Source organism: Sminthopsis crassicaudata, chromosome 2 (assembly GCF_048593235.1).
Source record: "Sminthopsis crassicaudata isolate SCR6 chromosome 2, ASM4859323v1, whole genome shotgun sequence".
Classification (NCBI taxonomy): domain Eukaryota; kingdom Metazoa; phylum Chordata; class Mammalia; order Dasyuromorphia; family Dasyuridae; genus Sminthopsis; species Sminthopsis crassicaudata.
In genome coordinates this window covers 620,569,984-620,584,188 of record NC_133618.1, presented here as the reverse complement: position 1 = coordinate 620,584,188, position 14,205 = coordinate 620,569,984, and the positions used below count along the sequence as shown (strand labels likewise).

General features: G+C 54.1%; 1 protein-coding gene across 8 annotated transcripts in view; it reads left to right on the top strand.

Moving 5' to 3' along the window:
- The window catches only part of NEO1 (neogenin 1), a 224,933-nt gene extending 215,242 nt beyond the window's left edge, over positions 1–9,691 (top strand). For 6 of the 8 annotated variants that reach the window (XM_074296254.1, XM_074296252.1, XM_074296251.1 and 3 more), the window contains 4 exons: positions 1,862–2,020; positions 5,530–5,793; positions 6,063–6,199; positions 8,928–9,691. In XM_074296254.1, coding sequence (XP_074152355.1) covers positions 1,862–2,020; positions 5,530–5,793; positions 6,063–6,199; positions 8,928–9,011 — 644 coding nt within the window. In that variant the 3' untranslated portion in view covers positions 9,012–9,691. The remainder of the gene's footprint in view (positions 1–1,861; positions 2,021–5,529; positions 5,794–6,062; positions 6,200–8,927) is intronic. The other 2 variants (XM_074296256.1, XM_074296255.1) reach the window with 1 other exon arrangement.
- The last annotated feature ends 4,514 nt before the right edge of the window (positions 9,692–14,205 follow it).

The window sequence follows — 14,205 nt, the reverse complement described above, 5'->3', positions numbered from 1 at the left end:
GAAATAGATATGAGTCATCTCTCTTAATTCAGTCATCCTTATGGCACTAATTTTGGCCATAGTTGTTATAACAATAATTATTATTCCTATTGCCATCCTTCATCTTAAACTAGAAGGCACCAATACGTCCTGGTCACGAGTAAAGGGAGGTCTTCTCCCCAAAGCCTGAGTGCTGCCGAGGGCTAAAGAATCCAACTGACCTGGCTCCCCCACAATAAAGCAACTGTTGATGTGCTGGTTAGGTAGAGGCTAAGATTGCAAAAACACCCGGTGAGAAAAGAGAGCTGTTAAAAAGGAGCTTGACCTTCTTAGGAGTCTCAATAACCAGAAGACGTTAAACCTGAGTGAAGGGAGCATAGATTTATCCTTCTGTCTTCCTCCTGCTGATGGAGAAAGGAACAGCATTTCTTTGCTCCTGCTGATACATCCGCATGTCCTTGCCCCGGCCCCCAGAGAAGCCCCTGAGAGCTGCTGCTCCCTGGCGACCCTGCTGCTCTGCTCCTGGGACTTAGAGCTTCTGTGGTGTGGTGTGCACCGCGATCCCTGAAAGGCCTAAGCTGCAGGAGTTAGTCTGGAGGGGCCCCTTAGGGGCTTTTTAAATTTTTTCCCCAAACCTGTGATTTCATTAGTGCAGGGAGTTCCCTGAGAGTGATTCTTTCTGACCGCAGATCAGCTCCCGCTCTGAGAGCTGCCTGGGGCCCGGAGAAGCCAAGGACATTGGTCCAATTCCCTCAGCCAGGACATGGCTCCGAGGCCAGCTGCACTGCTCCGTGCTGCTTCTCTGTGATGCTTTGCATGGAGTCAGTCCCATACTCTGAAGTGTAGGGACCAAGCAGCCAGACTTCTGCCTTGTGGAGAGGAGGGGAAAGCGGAGGTTTGGTGGCCAAGCCCTCCACTCACTCCCCTCAGGCTGCGTACACCACAATTCTTTAACTGCCCTGATGACACAGCATTTTCTTAAATCTCAGAAGGGAGTTAAGCTTAATCATAGCGATCATAGAGCCTTTGTGTAAGGTAAAAATTGTATTTTTATTTCAAATTCTGTGAAAAGAAAGAAAAAAGATTTTTACAGATCAAATTGGCATCTTGTTCTTAGTCGTTTAGCTGGCTAGATTGAGAAAGTGAATTTTGGAATTTCGTAGTGACTGTTCTTCCCAGACTCAGACTTGAGTACCTTTTTTTGCATTTGGTGCCCTTGTATAGAGCATGTCTCTTTAAGCCCAGTTCATATGTAAAAAGATCCTTTATTAAGAATTATATTCCCTTTCTCAAAAGTACATGACATCCCCCCAAACTACAAATTTGGATTCTATGCCCAAAGGAGCTAATGCATCCTAAGCTCCCATCAGGCAAAGTAGAGAATGAAGAAAGAACGCAGTCAAACCCCTCAACAGTGAAACAAAGAAAGCACGCGTCTCCCCCTCCCTGGGAGCTGCCCCTCGCAAGGACCGCTGGGTGAGCGGCTGGCAAGAGAAGCCGCCTCTTCAGGCCCATTACATCACTTTGTGTACATTACAAATGCACCCCCATCCATTCCTGTGTTGAACTAGTATATATCACGTGTCTTGCTCTTCGGACAAAAACTAGCAGGGTGGTTTCATACGTTTCCTGAAGGATTTTTATTTAATATACTTTTATAGCATATGAGAAACATAAATTAACATTTGCATTGTAAGTAATTTTCGAAGAGAATATGTTGACATAAAAATAAATGCAAAACAATAAATGACTGTCCCTTTTCCCAGGGCCTTGAACTGTTGGATTGCACGTGGGGAGGGAAGGGGCCGATTGTAATGTTATGTAACGTGCGTGTGTCTGTGACGGTATGTTAAGCATTTTTCTGTCTTGTGTTCATCCACAGCCGTGATTAGTGCCCATCCCATCCATTCCCTCGATAACCCTCACCATCATTTCCACTCCAGCAGCCTCGCCTCTCCGACCCGCAGCCATCTCCACCTTCAGGGCAGCCCATGGCCCATTGGCACATCCTTGTCCCATTCAGACAGGGCTAATTCTACAGGTGAGAGACGAGGGTTGAGGACCAGCCAGACTCTGTCCACAGAGAATTGGGGGAAGTGAAATGCTCAAGAATTTACACGAGTCCCAGTGTCGTCGTGGGGCCGGGGAGCTTTCTCCGCCCTTCGGCCGCAGCTAACCGATTCCCGGCTATGATTTAGGATTGCCCTAAACGGTTTCTCTTTTGTCTCTCAAATTCACCTCCAGCCTTTCTCTCCTGTGTTGAGTGTTCATTGTAAGGTATGTGATTTTAATGAATAACCTCATTTTTGTAAGGCCATAAACTTGCATCTGTGTCAGTAGTTTCTCCATCGTTTACTTCTCTTTTAAGTCCATGAGAACTTGGAAGGAAAGAACACACTTAATGCTTAGCTGATACTTCAAAGTGGGGGAGGTCTTTCCTGCTGGGTAATTGGAACATTGGGTTAGTAGCATAAGGAGTGCAGTAACCGTGTCTTCCCGAGAATTCAGTTCAGTTCTCGAAGTGGTGTCGCCGTCCATGGGGACGCCAGGCAGGGCACCAGGCAGCCAGCCGTGGCAGTGGCCCTTCCGGGCGTTCAGCTCGGCTCTGTGTTGAGTGACAAGGCTCGGCGTTGGGCTGATCGGAGAGGGAAAGTGCAGACTGAGCCACAGAGGCTCGCCCCGTTTCCTCACCGTGTCTCAGCTTGGCAAGCAGCTCGGGTGCCAGGCACTGTGTGCTAGGAGGACCTGCTCTCTGAGACAGCGCGGGGATATGTGCTGAGTGTGCCGCAGGGAAGAGGGGACGGCGGGTGAAAGGCCACCGTGCCCTTAGGAACCGGGCCTCTTCCCCTGCCCTCGTGGGAAACACCTTAGCGTGAGTCGTGACAAGGTTTTAACAACGGTATGAGGAATAGAATTCAGCAAAATCTGAAGGAAACAGTTTGCTTTCCAAAGGATTCTTTACTCTAGAAGCCATTTTTAAAGTGGCAGCTCTTTGAATAACAGACACAGTAGCTTCCAGAGGCAGAAGAAAGTGAAGGGCAGGGAGGGGCCAGTGCAGATCAGCTACAAATTACGAGAAAGGGAGCGAGATAGACGTTTTGAGATACAAAATTCACTTGACTTACTTTTCACAGTTGCGTTCTTCTTTCTAGGACTTATGCTTGTGCATCCATCAATAGGGTTTTCTGTCCCTGATTTGCCAACTTTATATAAGAAGGGATTTACTGAATATTACATTATAGTCAGTTTCTGAAACTTTTTTTTTTTTTTTTTTACCGTAACACCCAAATCATAAGGTCTCCTAGGAGGAGCATTCAGCGTTTAGCTTGTGCTTGCGGGAGGGCAGCCATGAGAGGAGGATCCTGCCATCTCCCAGGGACCCCCCATGCTCAGGAGCATGCTGCTTGGCAGTTGCTGCCCCGGCTCCTCACGCCGACCTCTGAAGCTAAGCAGGACAAATCTGGCCCCTTTCACAGGGGTCATCTTTTCTTCTCCGGCCTGAGCATGCCCCTGGTTCCCTCAGTGGATGAACTGGAGGCCCTTTAACCTCCCCTAGTCCTCCAAATACGCCATCATCAGCCACCTTCTCAAGAGCTGAAAAAATTATGCTCCATGGGACTGGATTAAGGGAAAGGCAGAGGAAGGGGACAGGCATTTGTAAGTGCCTCCTCTGTACGGGAATTGGGCTGAGCTCTTTACAAATAACTCGTCAATTCTCATTACAGCTGGAGAAGTGGGTGCTATTATGATCTCTCTTTTTACACTTGAGGAAACTGAGGTAACCCTAAGTGACTTGGCCAAGGTCACAAAATAGTACTGGCTGCCCTTCCCAGCTCTGTGGGGGGGAGATTTTATGAATACTCTGTCAAAATCCTCCTTTAGGCTGACTGGAATTTTCAGACTGGCATGTAAAGTTAATCAAGAGACCTTTATTTGATCATTTGAACTAAACAATCAAGGAGAAACTTCAGATTTAAAGGGACATTAAGATTGGAAGCACAGAAGAAAACAGGGACAGCAAGGGAAGGATGCAGCCTGGGGTCCCCCCCACACAGATTAGGAGGCTGAGGGGCACATGGTAGCTGTCTTCAGATATTGGAAGGAGGATGAGATTAGGGAGAAGGGAGGGCAATTGGGAGTAGGTTTGATGCCGAGAAAAGCAGGCTGACAATTTGAGCCACCCCAGACTTGGCTGGTCTGAGGTTCCTCAGCTGTCTCCTCCTCCGAGCCCCCTCACTAAATGTCTCCAAACCAAAGGAGCTCCCTTCCAGCTCCGTGGGTCTGTCTGGGCCCAGGAACAAGGCGGTCTTGTCCAGAACTCTTGGAGGCCAGCAACTGTGACCGTCATTTCTCCTGACACTAAAGTGAGGACTGGGGAGCCCGTAGGCACCTCAAGGTTCTTTGGTGCGTAAAAGTGGATCGAAGAGAGCGCACAGAGGATCATCGAGGGCTGCAAACAATTAGGGAGAGTTTAGAATTATTATCTTTTGTATATCAGGAATATGGGTCTGCAGGCTTTCCTTACCACTTTTCCCCATTTGCTTCTGAGTCCTTCAGAGAAATTCCTGTTTTCTTTCCCTGTTCTGCGTCCTTATGGTCCCTAAAGCAGAGACACAGCCCAAGACTCTGTCCTGGTTCTTTGCTCTTCTCTCAACACTTTTGTTCTTCCCCCACCAGAGCCCTCCTCGGTTTTAGTGACCACCTTTCAAATCCCCTTAGGCAGCACATCCCAAAGCAGGGACAGACGATTGTCCCGTCTCCTCTGGCGCCATGGCTCTTTCCCATTGCTGCTGCCCTGACCCGGGCACCTGGTGCTCCTCTCAAACTCAGCACGTCCAACAGGAAATAAGTCTGAGCTGCCGCCGCCTCGCTCCCTGTCCAGCTCCCTCTCTCCTCTGGCCACGCCGTCCTCCTCCCGCCCGTGCCTCGGCCGGCTCCTCCGCACTCCCCGTTGCCGCCCTGCCTCGGGCTCCCCGCCTCTCCTCAGGGTGCCCGCAGCGGCCTCCCGAGTGCCCACATTGGGCAGGGTCACTTCCTGCTGGGGCTCCCCATTACCCGCGGGCAGCTCCTGCTGCTGCTTCGCTCTGACGCCGCCCGCCTCGGCCCAGCCTTCCTCAGCTCTGGCTCGCTGCCTCTTCTTCCGTAGACCGTCCTTGGGCCTCCCACGCCCCAGTAATCCTCCCTTTTGTGAATGTTCCATCTCATGTCGTCCCGCTACGGCGTGTGCCGTACTTATCTGTGCCCCCTTCTAGGAAGGCACGGGCTCCTCCCCAGTGTCCCTGGCACCTCTTGTAGTGCCTGCCGGGGCCCAGGGACACTTAAGTGAACTTATAAGATTTTGGTGAAATAGAAGAAACCGTAGGAACAGATCTTCGTGCTGCCGGGGCTGTTTCTAGAACAGCTTGCCATTAATGCCTCCCTTGTTGGGAAAAGTGTCGGCCAATGGTTGGACTCAGCCTGGCATTAGAAGGGGCCCAAAGGCTAAGCTCTGGCATCTTCTTGGGCTCAAGAACTGCTAATGGTTTGGGGTTTCTCCCTTTCTGCCCACAGAATCAGTTCGGAACACCCCCAGCACCGACACCTTGCCCGCTTCCTCGTCTCAGACATGCTGCACTGACCACCCAGACCCCGAGGGAGCCACCAGCTCTTCCTATTTGTCCAGTGCCCAGGAAGAAGGCTCTGGCCCCACCCTTCCCACGGCCCACGTCCGCCCCTCCCACCCGCTGAAGAGCTTCGCCGTGCCAGCAGTCCCGCCCCCCGGGCCCTCCGCCTACGACCCCGCCTTACCCAGCACACCTCTGCTGTCCCAGCAAGGTGAGGGGCGACTGCTACGGGGAGGGAGGAGGAGCTCATGGAGGAGCCTGCCCCCCCCTTCCTCTGTCTCTCACATACCACACACACACTGGGCGGGGGGGGATTTTTTACACAAAATTGGTCCCCCTGAACTCCCAGACCCACTTCTGGCATTAGCTCTGCCCCCTTCTCTCCTGGTTCGGTGCCTCGGGGGGCTCCATCTGAGCAAACCACTGGTGGCAGAGGCCGTGGCCAAGCACATTCTTGACAGTGCAAACTTTCCTTCTCAGCTCCGAACCATCACCTTCACTCGGTGAAGACGGCGTCGATCGGGACGTTGGGGAGAAGCCGGCCCCCTATGCCTGTGATCGTCCCCAGCGCCCCTGACGTGCAGGAGACCACCAGGATGCTGGACGACTCGGAGAGTGTAAGTGACTTGCCTTCAGAGTCTTGCCACGTGGTATCACGGCTCCGTCAGCACTGAGTCTGTGAGGGCGCCGGGAATCTGCCCAGACACTACGGGGCCGTGGCTGCAGTTTGGGCTGAGCTGGCAGTCCAGCAGCTGGCACAGACACTGTCCGTGTCTCCCTCCTGCTGCCTGCTCCCCCTTCCCCTGAGCCATCCCCACTCATTCTTCAGTCTGAATTTGCATCCCTCAGTGACCAGGGGGAGGGGGCGGAATGTGCCTGAGTTTGGGGCTCGAACCCGAGGACTAAAGGGCCAGGGGCCGGTTCTGCTTCGGCCGGAGTCTCTGCTGCGGGAGACTGAGCGGGCGCCATCAGGACTGTGTGGCGGAAAGAGGCGGCCCAGGGAGCCGGGTGGTGCAGCGGGTAACGCCCCAGCCCCGGAGTTCACATCCAGCCTCAGACAGTGCATTAGCCGTGAGATCCTGGCAAGTCCCTGAACCCTGATTGCCTCCCCTGAAAGTAAAATAGATAAATGACCCGGAAGGTTCTCAGCCTGAGAGCGCTAGGGCTGGGATTGCCAGTGGTGGTTGAAAATCTGCAGCAGGTGAGGAAACGCCAGTCCATCCGTCAGTCAGCCAACAAGCATTTGCTGCAGCCCCCGCTGGGTGCCGGGCTCTGTCCCAGGGAGACAGAAGTGACCCTGACTCCAAGAACTTACTTCTGTGGGGGAGAGAGCGGAGCGTGTAGAAATAATACGCAGGGAATACAAGGTCATTTTGAGGAGGGGGAGACACCGAGACCTGGGGCCAGGGGAGGCCCTCGGACAGAGGCAGGGCGAGAAAGGCTCGATTCTCAGAGGCAGCAGAGGGAAGGCCAACTGAGGAGCCCCAGGGGGCGGCTGTGCCCGTGCCCGAGAGGACGGGAAGGGGACTGCCTGGCTGTGCCTCTGGGCAGTCACTTCACTGTGTTTGCCTCAGTTTCCTCATCTGTAAAATGAGCTGGAGAGGAAAATGGTAACCACGCCAGTATCTCTGCCAAAACCTCCCCAGACGGGGTCAGAGAGAGTCAGACAGGACCGAAACAGCACCGGACATGGCGTGGGAGGCGTCCGAGTGGCAGTGGACGTGATCCTGGGGCTAGGAGAGGGACGAGAGGGCTGGAGAGAGAGCGTTCCCGCCAGTCCAGCCCTAGAGGATGGACTGATGTGGGTCTGGCCACTGGCTCTGCATTAGGGCTCAGAGGGAGCGGGGCCACTTCCCAGTGCCCGTCTTAGAGGCAATCAGGGCAGAGAGACCTCAGGGCCCCCCGGGGGTGGGTCAGGGCCTGCACTGCTCAGCCACCGGGGTCTCAGCTGCTGGGCTCCAGAGCCCCTCGCTCCCCCAGCGGAGGATGCACTCCCGTCCCAGCTGCTGGGACTGAGCAGAACAAAGACAAAGTCCCATTGGGCACAATCCGTGTGCTTCAGGGGCTGGGTACTGAGTGCTGAGCCTTCAGTGTGGCCGTGGGCCGAGTCTGGTGACCTCGCGCAGTCGCGGGGTAGTAAGGGAGGGAGCCAAGCACAGGATTTACGCGGAATTTTCCCGTCCTCTTCCAAGGCAGAAGGGGGAGGGGGAGGCTCAGGGGCCGAGCCGCTGCAGGCAGAGTGCCCGAGCCTGTTGGAGTGGGTTCATTTTCAGTCCTTAAGGGTGCTCGAAAACACTTTTGATTGTTTAATGGCATGGAGAAGATTTTGTCCGCAGTGATGCAGGAGCTCTGGCCAGTTTATGGTGATCGAGCAAGTGTGTGGGTAGGAGAAGGGGGGGATGTCATGGCCAGGCTGGGCGCCCTGCGGCTCCTCCCACCCCGAGCAGCCCCAGGACCCCGTTTCCCCGGGGGAGCGAGCCCAGATGAGGTGGGATTCTCAGGTTGCTGAGGAAAGGGAGCAGGGTAGGAGAACTTCAGGACGAATCGGGTTCCGTTGCTTGTCCTCAGTTTCTTAACATTTTTCTGAAACTTTTTTTTAACAAAGTAATCATACAGTTTGACCTCATCAAACTGAGGCTGGGGTTAGGTGACTTGCCCAGGGTCACACAGCTAGGACGTGTTAAGTGTCTGAGACAAGATTTGAACTCGGGTCCTCCTGAATTCAGGGCTGGTGCTCCATCCACTGCGCCCCGAGCGGCCCCTCCCCATTTCTTTTAGAGGTGTCACCACATTCTGTCCCCTTGTGCTGCTCTTTCTCTGCCCCCCCCATCTCTGTTTGCTCCTCTGTGGCGGCTGCATCTCCAGCCCTTCCTCCCACCTCCCTGGCTTCTAGCCGCCCCCACCCCTCAGCCAGACCCTTGCCTTCCTCCTCCGTCCTAGAGCAAGTGTCTGATGGGTCACTTCCTGTTCAAGAAGCTTCCTTGTGCCTGTAGGATATGGAGCCCCTTTATTCAGCTTCAAAGACCTTCCCAAGTGACCTCCAGCCCAAGTTTCCAACTTGCTACACATTACTCCCTCCTGTGGAACCGGCCTCTGGCTGCTCCCGCCCCGTCCTTTGTTCATAGACTTTTGGACTGGCCTTCTGCCCCCCTCTCCCCCACTGAAATCCCCCTCCCCTGGGGCTTGTCCAATGACCGTCCCTCTCCGCCCCCCTCGCCCCTTTGTAGCATTTTCTGTTCTTTAAGGCAGAGACCCTCACACCCCAGTAGGGGGCTCTGGGTCGGGCACGCGCGGTTCTGGGCCTCAGGGGGGCGGCTGTGACTGACCCGATGCCCTCTCCCCCAGAGCTACGAGCCGGATGAGCTGACCAAAGAGATGGCGCACCTGGAAGGACTAATGAAGGACCTTAATGCCATCACCACGGCGTGAGCGCCTGCGCAGGACGGGACTCACCCCGCTCCCGAGTCGGGACTTGGCCTTGGAAACAAGGAATTGTACAGAGTGAGAGGACAGCACATCGGCGCAGGGGTCAGGGACGCGCTGGCCGGGGCTTTGGCACCGGGCCGGGCGCGAGGGACCCCCTGCTCTGCCGGCGTGGATGAAGCCACGGCCGGGCAGACTCGGGCCCTCTGCCCCCGAAGCCGCCGCCGCATGGAGTGGGCGCCACGCGCCCTCGGGGCGTCCTGGGGAAGCTCACGGAGACCCCCACCGGGTTTCATCTCAGTGCTGCGGCCGCACCCCCTTCGTGGAGTGTCGGACATTGGCATTTGTGTACAATTTTATTTGTTTCTTATTTTATCTTTTTTTTTTTTAAGGGAAAGCCTTTATGTAATCCAAAAAAGAGAAAAATTAGAGTGTTGTTCTCCACAGCCTGGCCTGACGTTTGACTGCTTGTTTCTCTCGTGTATGGAAAATCATTGACAGTGTGGCTTGTTCCGGGGGTTCTGAGTTTGTTTTTTATTCCGAGTAATCTGTCCTCTGCCAACAGTCAGTCCATCACCTGGGAGGGAGGGGGGCCAGTGGGAGGGATGTTGCATTGCTATTTGTAAGCTTTTTTATTATTATTATTTTTTTATTATAATTATTAAAGGCCTGACTTTCTCCTCTCATCACTGTGAGATTACAGATCTATTTGAATGAGATGTAACACGGAAAGATTTGTCACTTTGGTGCGGTTTCAGTATTGGGGAGGCCGGGGAGGGCGGGGTGGGATGAGGGTGGGGGCAAGAAATGGAGGGCATGGAGGGGCCCACAGGAGGCCCCAGGATCGGCTCCGGTTTTGTCCTCTCTTCCAGGATCTGCAGAAGTTGGAGCTTTTTTTTAACGTTCTTGTCACATCCCAGCCTCTTGTTCTCCTTTGCAGCCAGTTTGGTTTGAATGTGGTTAAGAAATGCTCCTGGCACGTGGCCGGCCTTGGGATGCAGGCAGCTGCGCCACAGTGGTCCCTCGTGTTCAGTGCCCTTTTTCAGCCAAGAACTCCTGGGCAGAGATTCGTGGAAGACCCCGGGCTGCGCTTCCAAGCTGGGACCGTTCGAAGGACTGAGGCGGTGCCGTGGCGACGCTTCCAGGGTTCTGGCCAAGCTTTCCGTACCTGCAAACTCCCAGAAATGTCCTTGTCCATCTCCAGGATGAGGCTCCTCGATCCCGCCCAGCTTTCGGCCAGCATTGATTTTTTATACCTTTCAGATAATTGGAGGCGTCGAGCCCAGCCCCTCAGCCCAGGCGGCTGCCAGCGCTCAGACCCCCGCAGGGATCCAAGTCTTACCTGCGGCTCTCAGGCGGAGGAAAGGAGGGCGGGATGGCGGGAGCTGGAGGCGGCGTCGCCCGGGAGCCAGGTCCAGAGAAGAGAAGTCTTCCCCGGAAAACTGAAGTTTCTCATGAAACAGCCACGTCATCCGTGTCGCGATCAAGGAAAACAGACGTGGGGGTGTCCGTGAAATCAAGCACTGAGCGCGGGGCGCTCCCTCCGAGTCTCGGGAGAGGGGGTGCTGCACGGGCGGGCCCATCCCGGCCGCGCTCCGCCCCTCCGCCCCGCCCGCTTCAGCCGGTGGGAGTGAGGGCAGTGGACGCATCTCTGCCCGGTCACCGGCCCGGGCCCCCAGCGGACAGCCCGCAACCCGGCGGCTCGGGTCCCAAACTTCCTTGTAAAAAGATTGTGTTTTCCTCATTTTCGGGATTTTTTGTGCACTTTTCTAAACGATGAACTCTCTATTCTCCGGAGGCAATGAAAAGTACGGCATTGGACCCCATCTCCGGCCCAGCGACCGTGTTCAGGAACATCGACGGGCCACGAGGTTGAGAAGGGCACGTCCCTCCGCTCGGGCGAGGGTGGGAGAGGGCCAGGCCTTGCAGGTCCGCCCGGGGTCCCAGAACGGCGGCCCGGGTCCCATCCCTCGGGGTCGTTGGGAGGGGCCCAGGTGCGGCGCGTTTTCAGTGACGGCCTATTTTTAAACAACTGCTCAAAGTTGGGTTTTTTTAAAAGTTAAACAAGAAAACGAAAAATGTTTTATTCCGCTTAGCGAAGATTCTGTACTACGCTTTTTTCACCATTTAATACGTTTTCTTACATTATCCTGTGATTTTGAAGCTGAAACATTGTATATGTTCTAGGATGATGGCTAAGCTGTGGAATAGCAGCTTTCTTCGGAACAACTTGAAACAAGTCTGTATATTGATTTATTAATCTGATGTAGGAGACGGAAGGACTGTAGAATTCTTCCTTTCTGTACACATTTTTCTTTTCTTTTTCTTTCTCCCCCCCCCCCCGCCCAGTTTTTCTGTAGTATATGCTGTATACTCCATGGTTTTTTAAAACAGTTTCATGTTTATTGTTTAGTATTGGAAATCCAATACACTTTTTTTATCCAATCAAACTCTAGTCTGGTCGGAAAGTTTGTTCTTTTTTTTTTAAATTTCTCTTTCCTCTTTAAAAAAAAAAAAAAAAAAAAGCTGATGCGTCACTCTTAGCAGATGCCTAATTTATGATTGTTCTTGTTTTAAATTTTGCCCATTTTCATGTAACCAGAGCTGGAAGGGACAGCGGGGGAGGGGGGGGCTGTTTCACAGACTGGACACAGGCCCGAGCGCCCGGGCGCTCAGTGGGAAGCAGGGCCGAGCCTCGCTCCCTCCCGGGACCCCGGCCCAGATTCTCCTTGAGTCACGCGCTTCCCAAACTCTGCTTCTCCGCGCTCCCGCGGTGTACGAGACGTGGGGCGCGGACCGTGCAGCTTTGAGCCCTTCCCCGGGCCGAGCTGTCCGGTCCTCCGGCTGCGGCCGTTTGAGGCCGGCTCCATCCGCAGCCCCAGGCCAGACTCGGCCCCTGTGGGAGACGCCGGGACAATGCCCAGGAATCCCGAGCGTCCCCTCCCCCACCCCGAGTGTGGAAGGCGCGAGCCGCCCGGGAGGGACAAAGGGCCCACAGACCGAGGGGAGCGTCCCCAGCTGTCCTTCCTGGCCCGCCGTTTGTCCGGCCCGCCACAAGAGGGCGGCCTTGACCATCCGTGCGCCGCTGGGAGGCCGAGAGGAGGGAAGGACCAGAGGTTTTGTGAGATCTCCTCCCCGGGACCCCCAGCAGTGGCCCGGAGCTGCCCCGCCCGCAGGGCTCCTCTGCCCTCCTGCCCCGTTTCTTGCTCTTGGGTTATTTTCAGTCACGGACACCCGTCACCCCTTCTGAATGTGGCCCGGCCGGCGGCCCCCCGGGCTCCGAGTCACAGCCGGGGGAGAGTCCGGGCCGGCTCCGGTGGCCCCCCCTTCCTGCCCCCCTCCGAGTCACAGCCCGAGGAGAGTCCGGGCGGCTCTGGCGGCTTCCTGCCGCGTTACTTCGGGATTTGGGCGAGACACGGCCCCTTTGGAACCCACGAACAAATGAGGAGCGGGGACCTCAGATGTGGGACCCCCGCCTCTCCCGTGGTTTCCAGTGACCAGGAACGGGCCTCCCACGATAGTTCCCTGGGGTCCGCTTCCACAGATGTCCCAGTCCCTTCGCGAGGCCCGTGCGGCGGCCAGGGCGGGACAACCCGGGCCCCGGAGCCCAGGCCAGGGAAGCCGCAGGTCTAGGCCCCAAGGAGGAGGTCCCGGAGACGGGAATCCGCGTCACCAGGCGGGCCAGGGCCCTGCCGACCAGCCACGGAGGACAAACCCCAGCAGGAGCTGGATGGGGCTGCCATCACCGCCTCGCAATCCGTGCCCTGAAGCCCGTTGGAGGCTGGGGCATCGCGCGGTATGGCAAGCCCCTGGCCAGGCTGGGCCAGGACCGACGGGGCACCGGGCTGCGCCAGGGCTCGTCAGCCCCCCACAGCGGCATCGTGTTATTGTTTTCATTCAAGAACAAAACGGAAATCCAGAGGTGGACGCACTTGGGAAGGGGAAGGAGGAAGACTAAGGACCGCGAAAGAACTAAAAAGATTGAAATTCTTTGGCCCAGGAAGGAAAATGCTCTGAAGGAACCTGACTGAAATTTTTAATGTATTAGATTTCAGTCTAATCCAATAAGTTCAGTAAATATTAAGTGCCAAGTATGAGAGAGCCCAAAGAACAAAAAGCAGGCCCTGCCCTCAAGGAATTTACTATTCAACGACATGTAAACAAACAGGTACAAAGCAGAGATCCCTTTATATATATATTTTTAAAATACTAGAATTCAGGGGTTGCTTGAGCAATATCAATTTGATTTTCATTTCGGACCTAAACTATGAGGGGTTTCTGTTGGACAGTTAAGTCCTGCTCCTTAGGCTTCCTTAGGGTTTCCCTGAACCTCAGAATTGGAAGGGACCTTAGCAGCCATCTAGGACAGCACATGCCTTACCTGAACAAGAATCCCTTTATCTGCCAAATGGCAAGCCCCGCCCGTGCTGGAAAACCTCCCGAGAAGAAAAGAACTTGTGGGGCCAGCCCGCTCCACTCCAGGATAGCTCGCCATGAGGAATGTCTTCCTTTCATCAATTCTAAATGTGTTTCATAACTTCCAGAAAAACAAATCTAGCCCCTTTTTCATAACACTCTTTTAAATACTCAAAAGCGCCCATCATTTCTCTTCTTCAGCAGAAGAAAGCCTGGAATTGCAAAGACTCTACCCACAGACCTCAACCATTGAGTAAATTCTGTCATGCTGGAAAAATTCTCAGAACCTTGGGAAATGGCTACCAGAACCTTGATAAATCCATTAGGGCTAGATAAATAAATGTAGAGGCTCAGGGACTTGCACAGTCAACAATTAAACAGAGGTCCTCTATTTCCAAACCCAAGAACTCTGCTGTAGAAAAGAGTTAGTGGTGGGGAAGAAGGATAAGAGAACGTTGTTCAAAAAAATGTCCATGCCAGAATGCCAAGCATCCTAAGGCAGTGCCTGCCCGAACTAAAGCACAGTAGAGATACAGAGATATTGCTTTGGGATCCGGTCAAAGGATTTCCACTTGTACGATTAATTTAGTCCTTAAAAGAATTTGCATATAGAATAGCAAGTAAAACTGCAATCCTTAGTGTTCAATAATATAAATCAAGGATAGGAAATTAATTATGCCTGATTCACCTTACCAGATAAATAAGCATATCCATAGAAAGAGCCAGTGTTGGCAATCTATTTAGATTTACAAAGAGCCACACGCAAGAATATTGTTAAAATCTT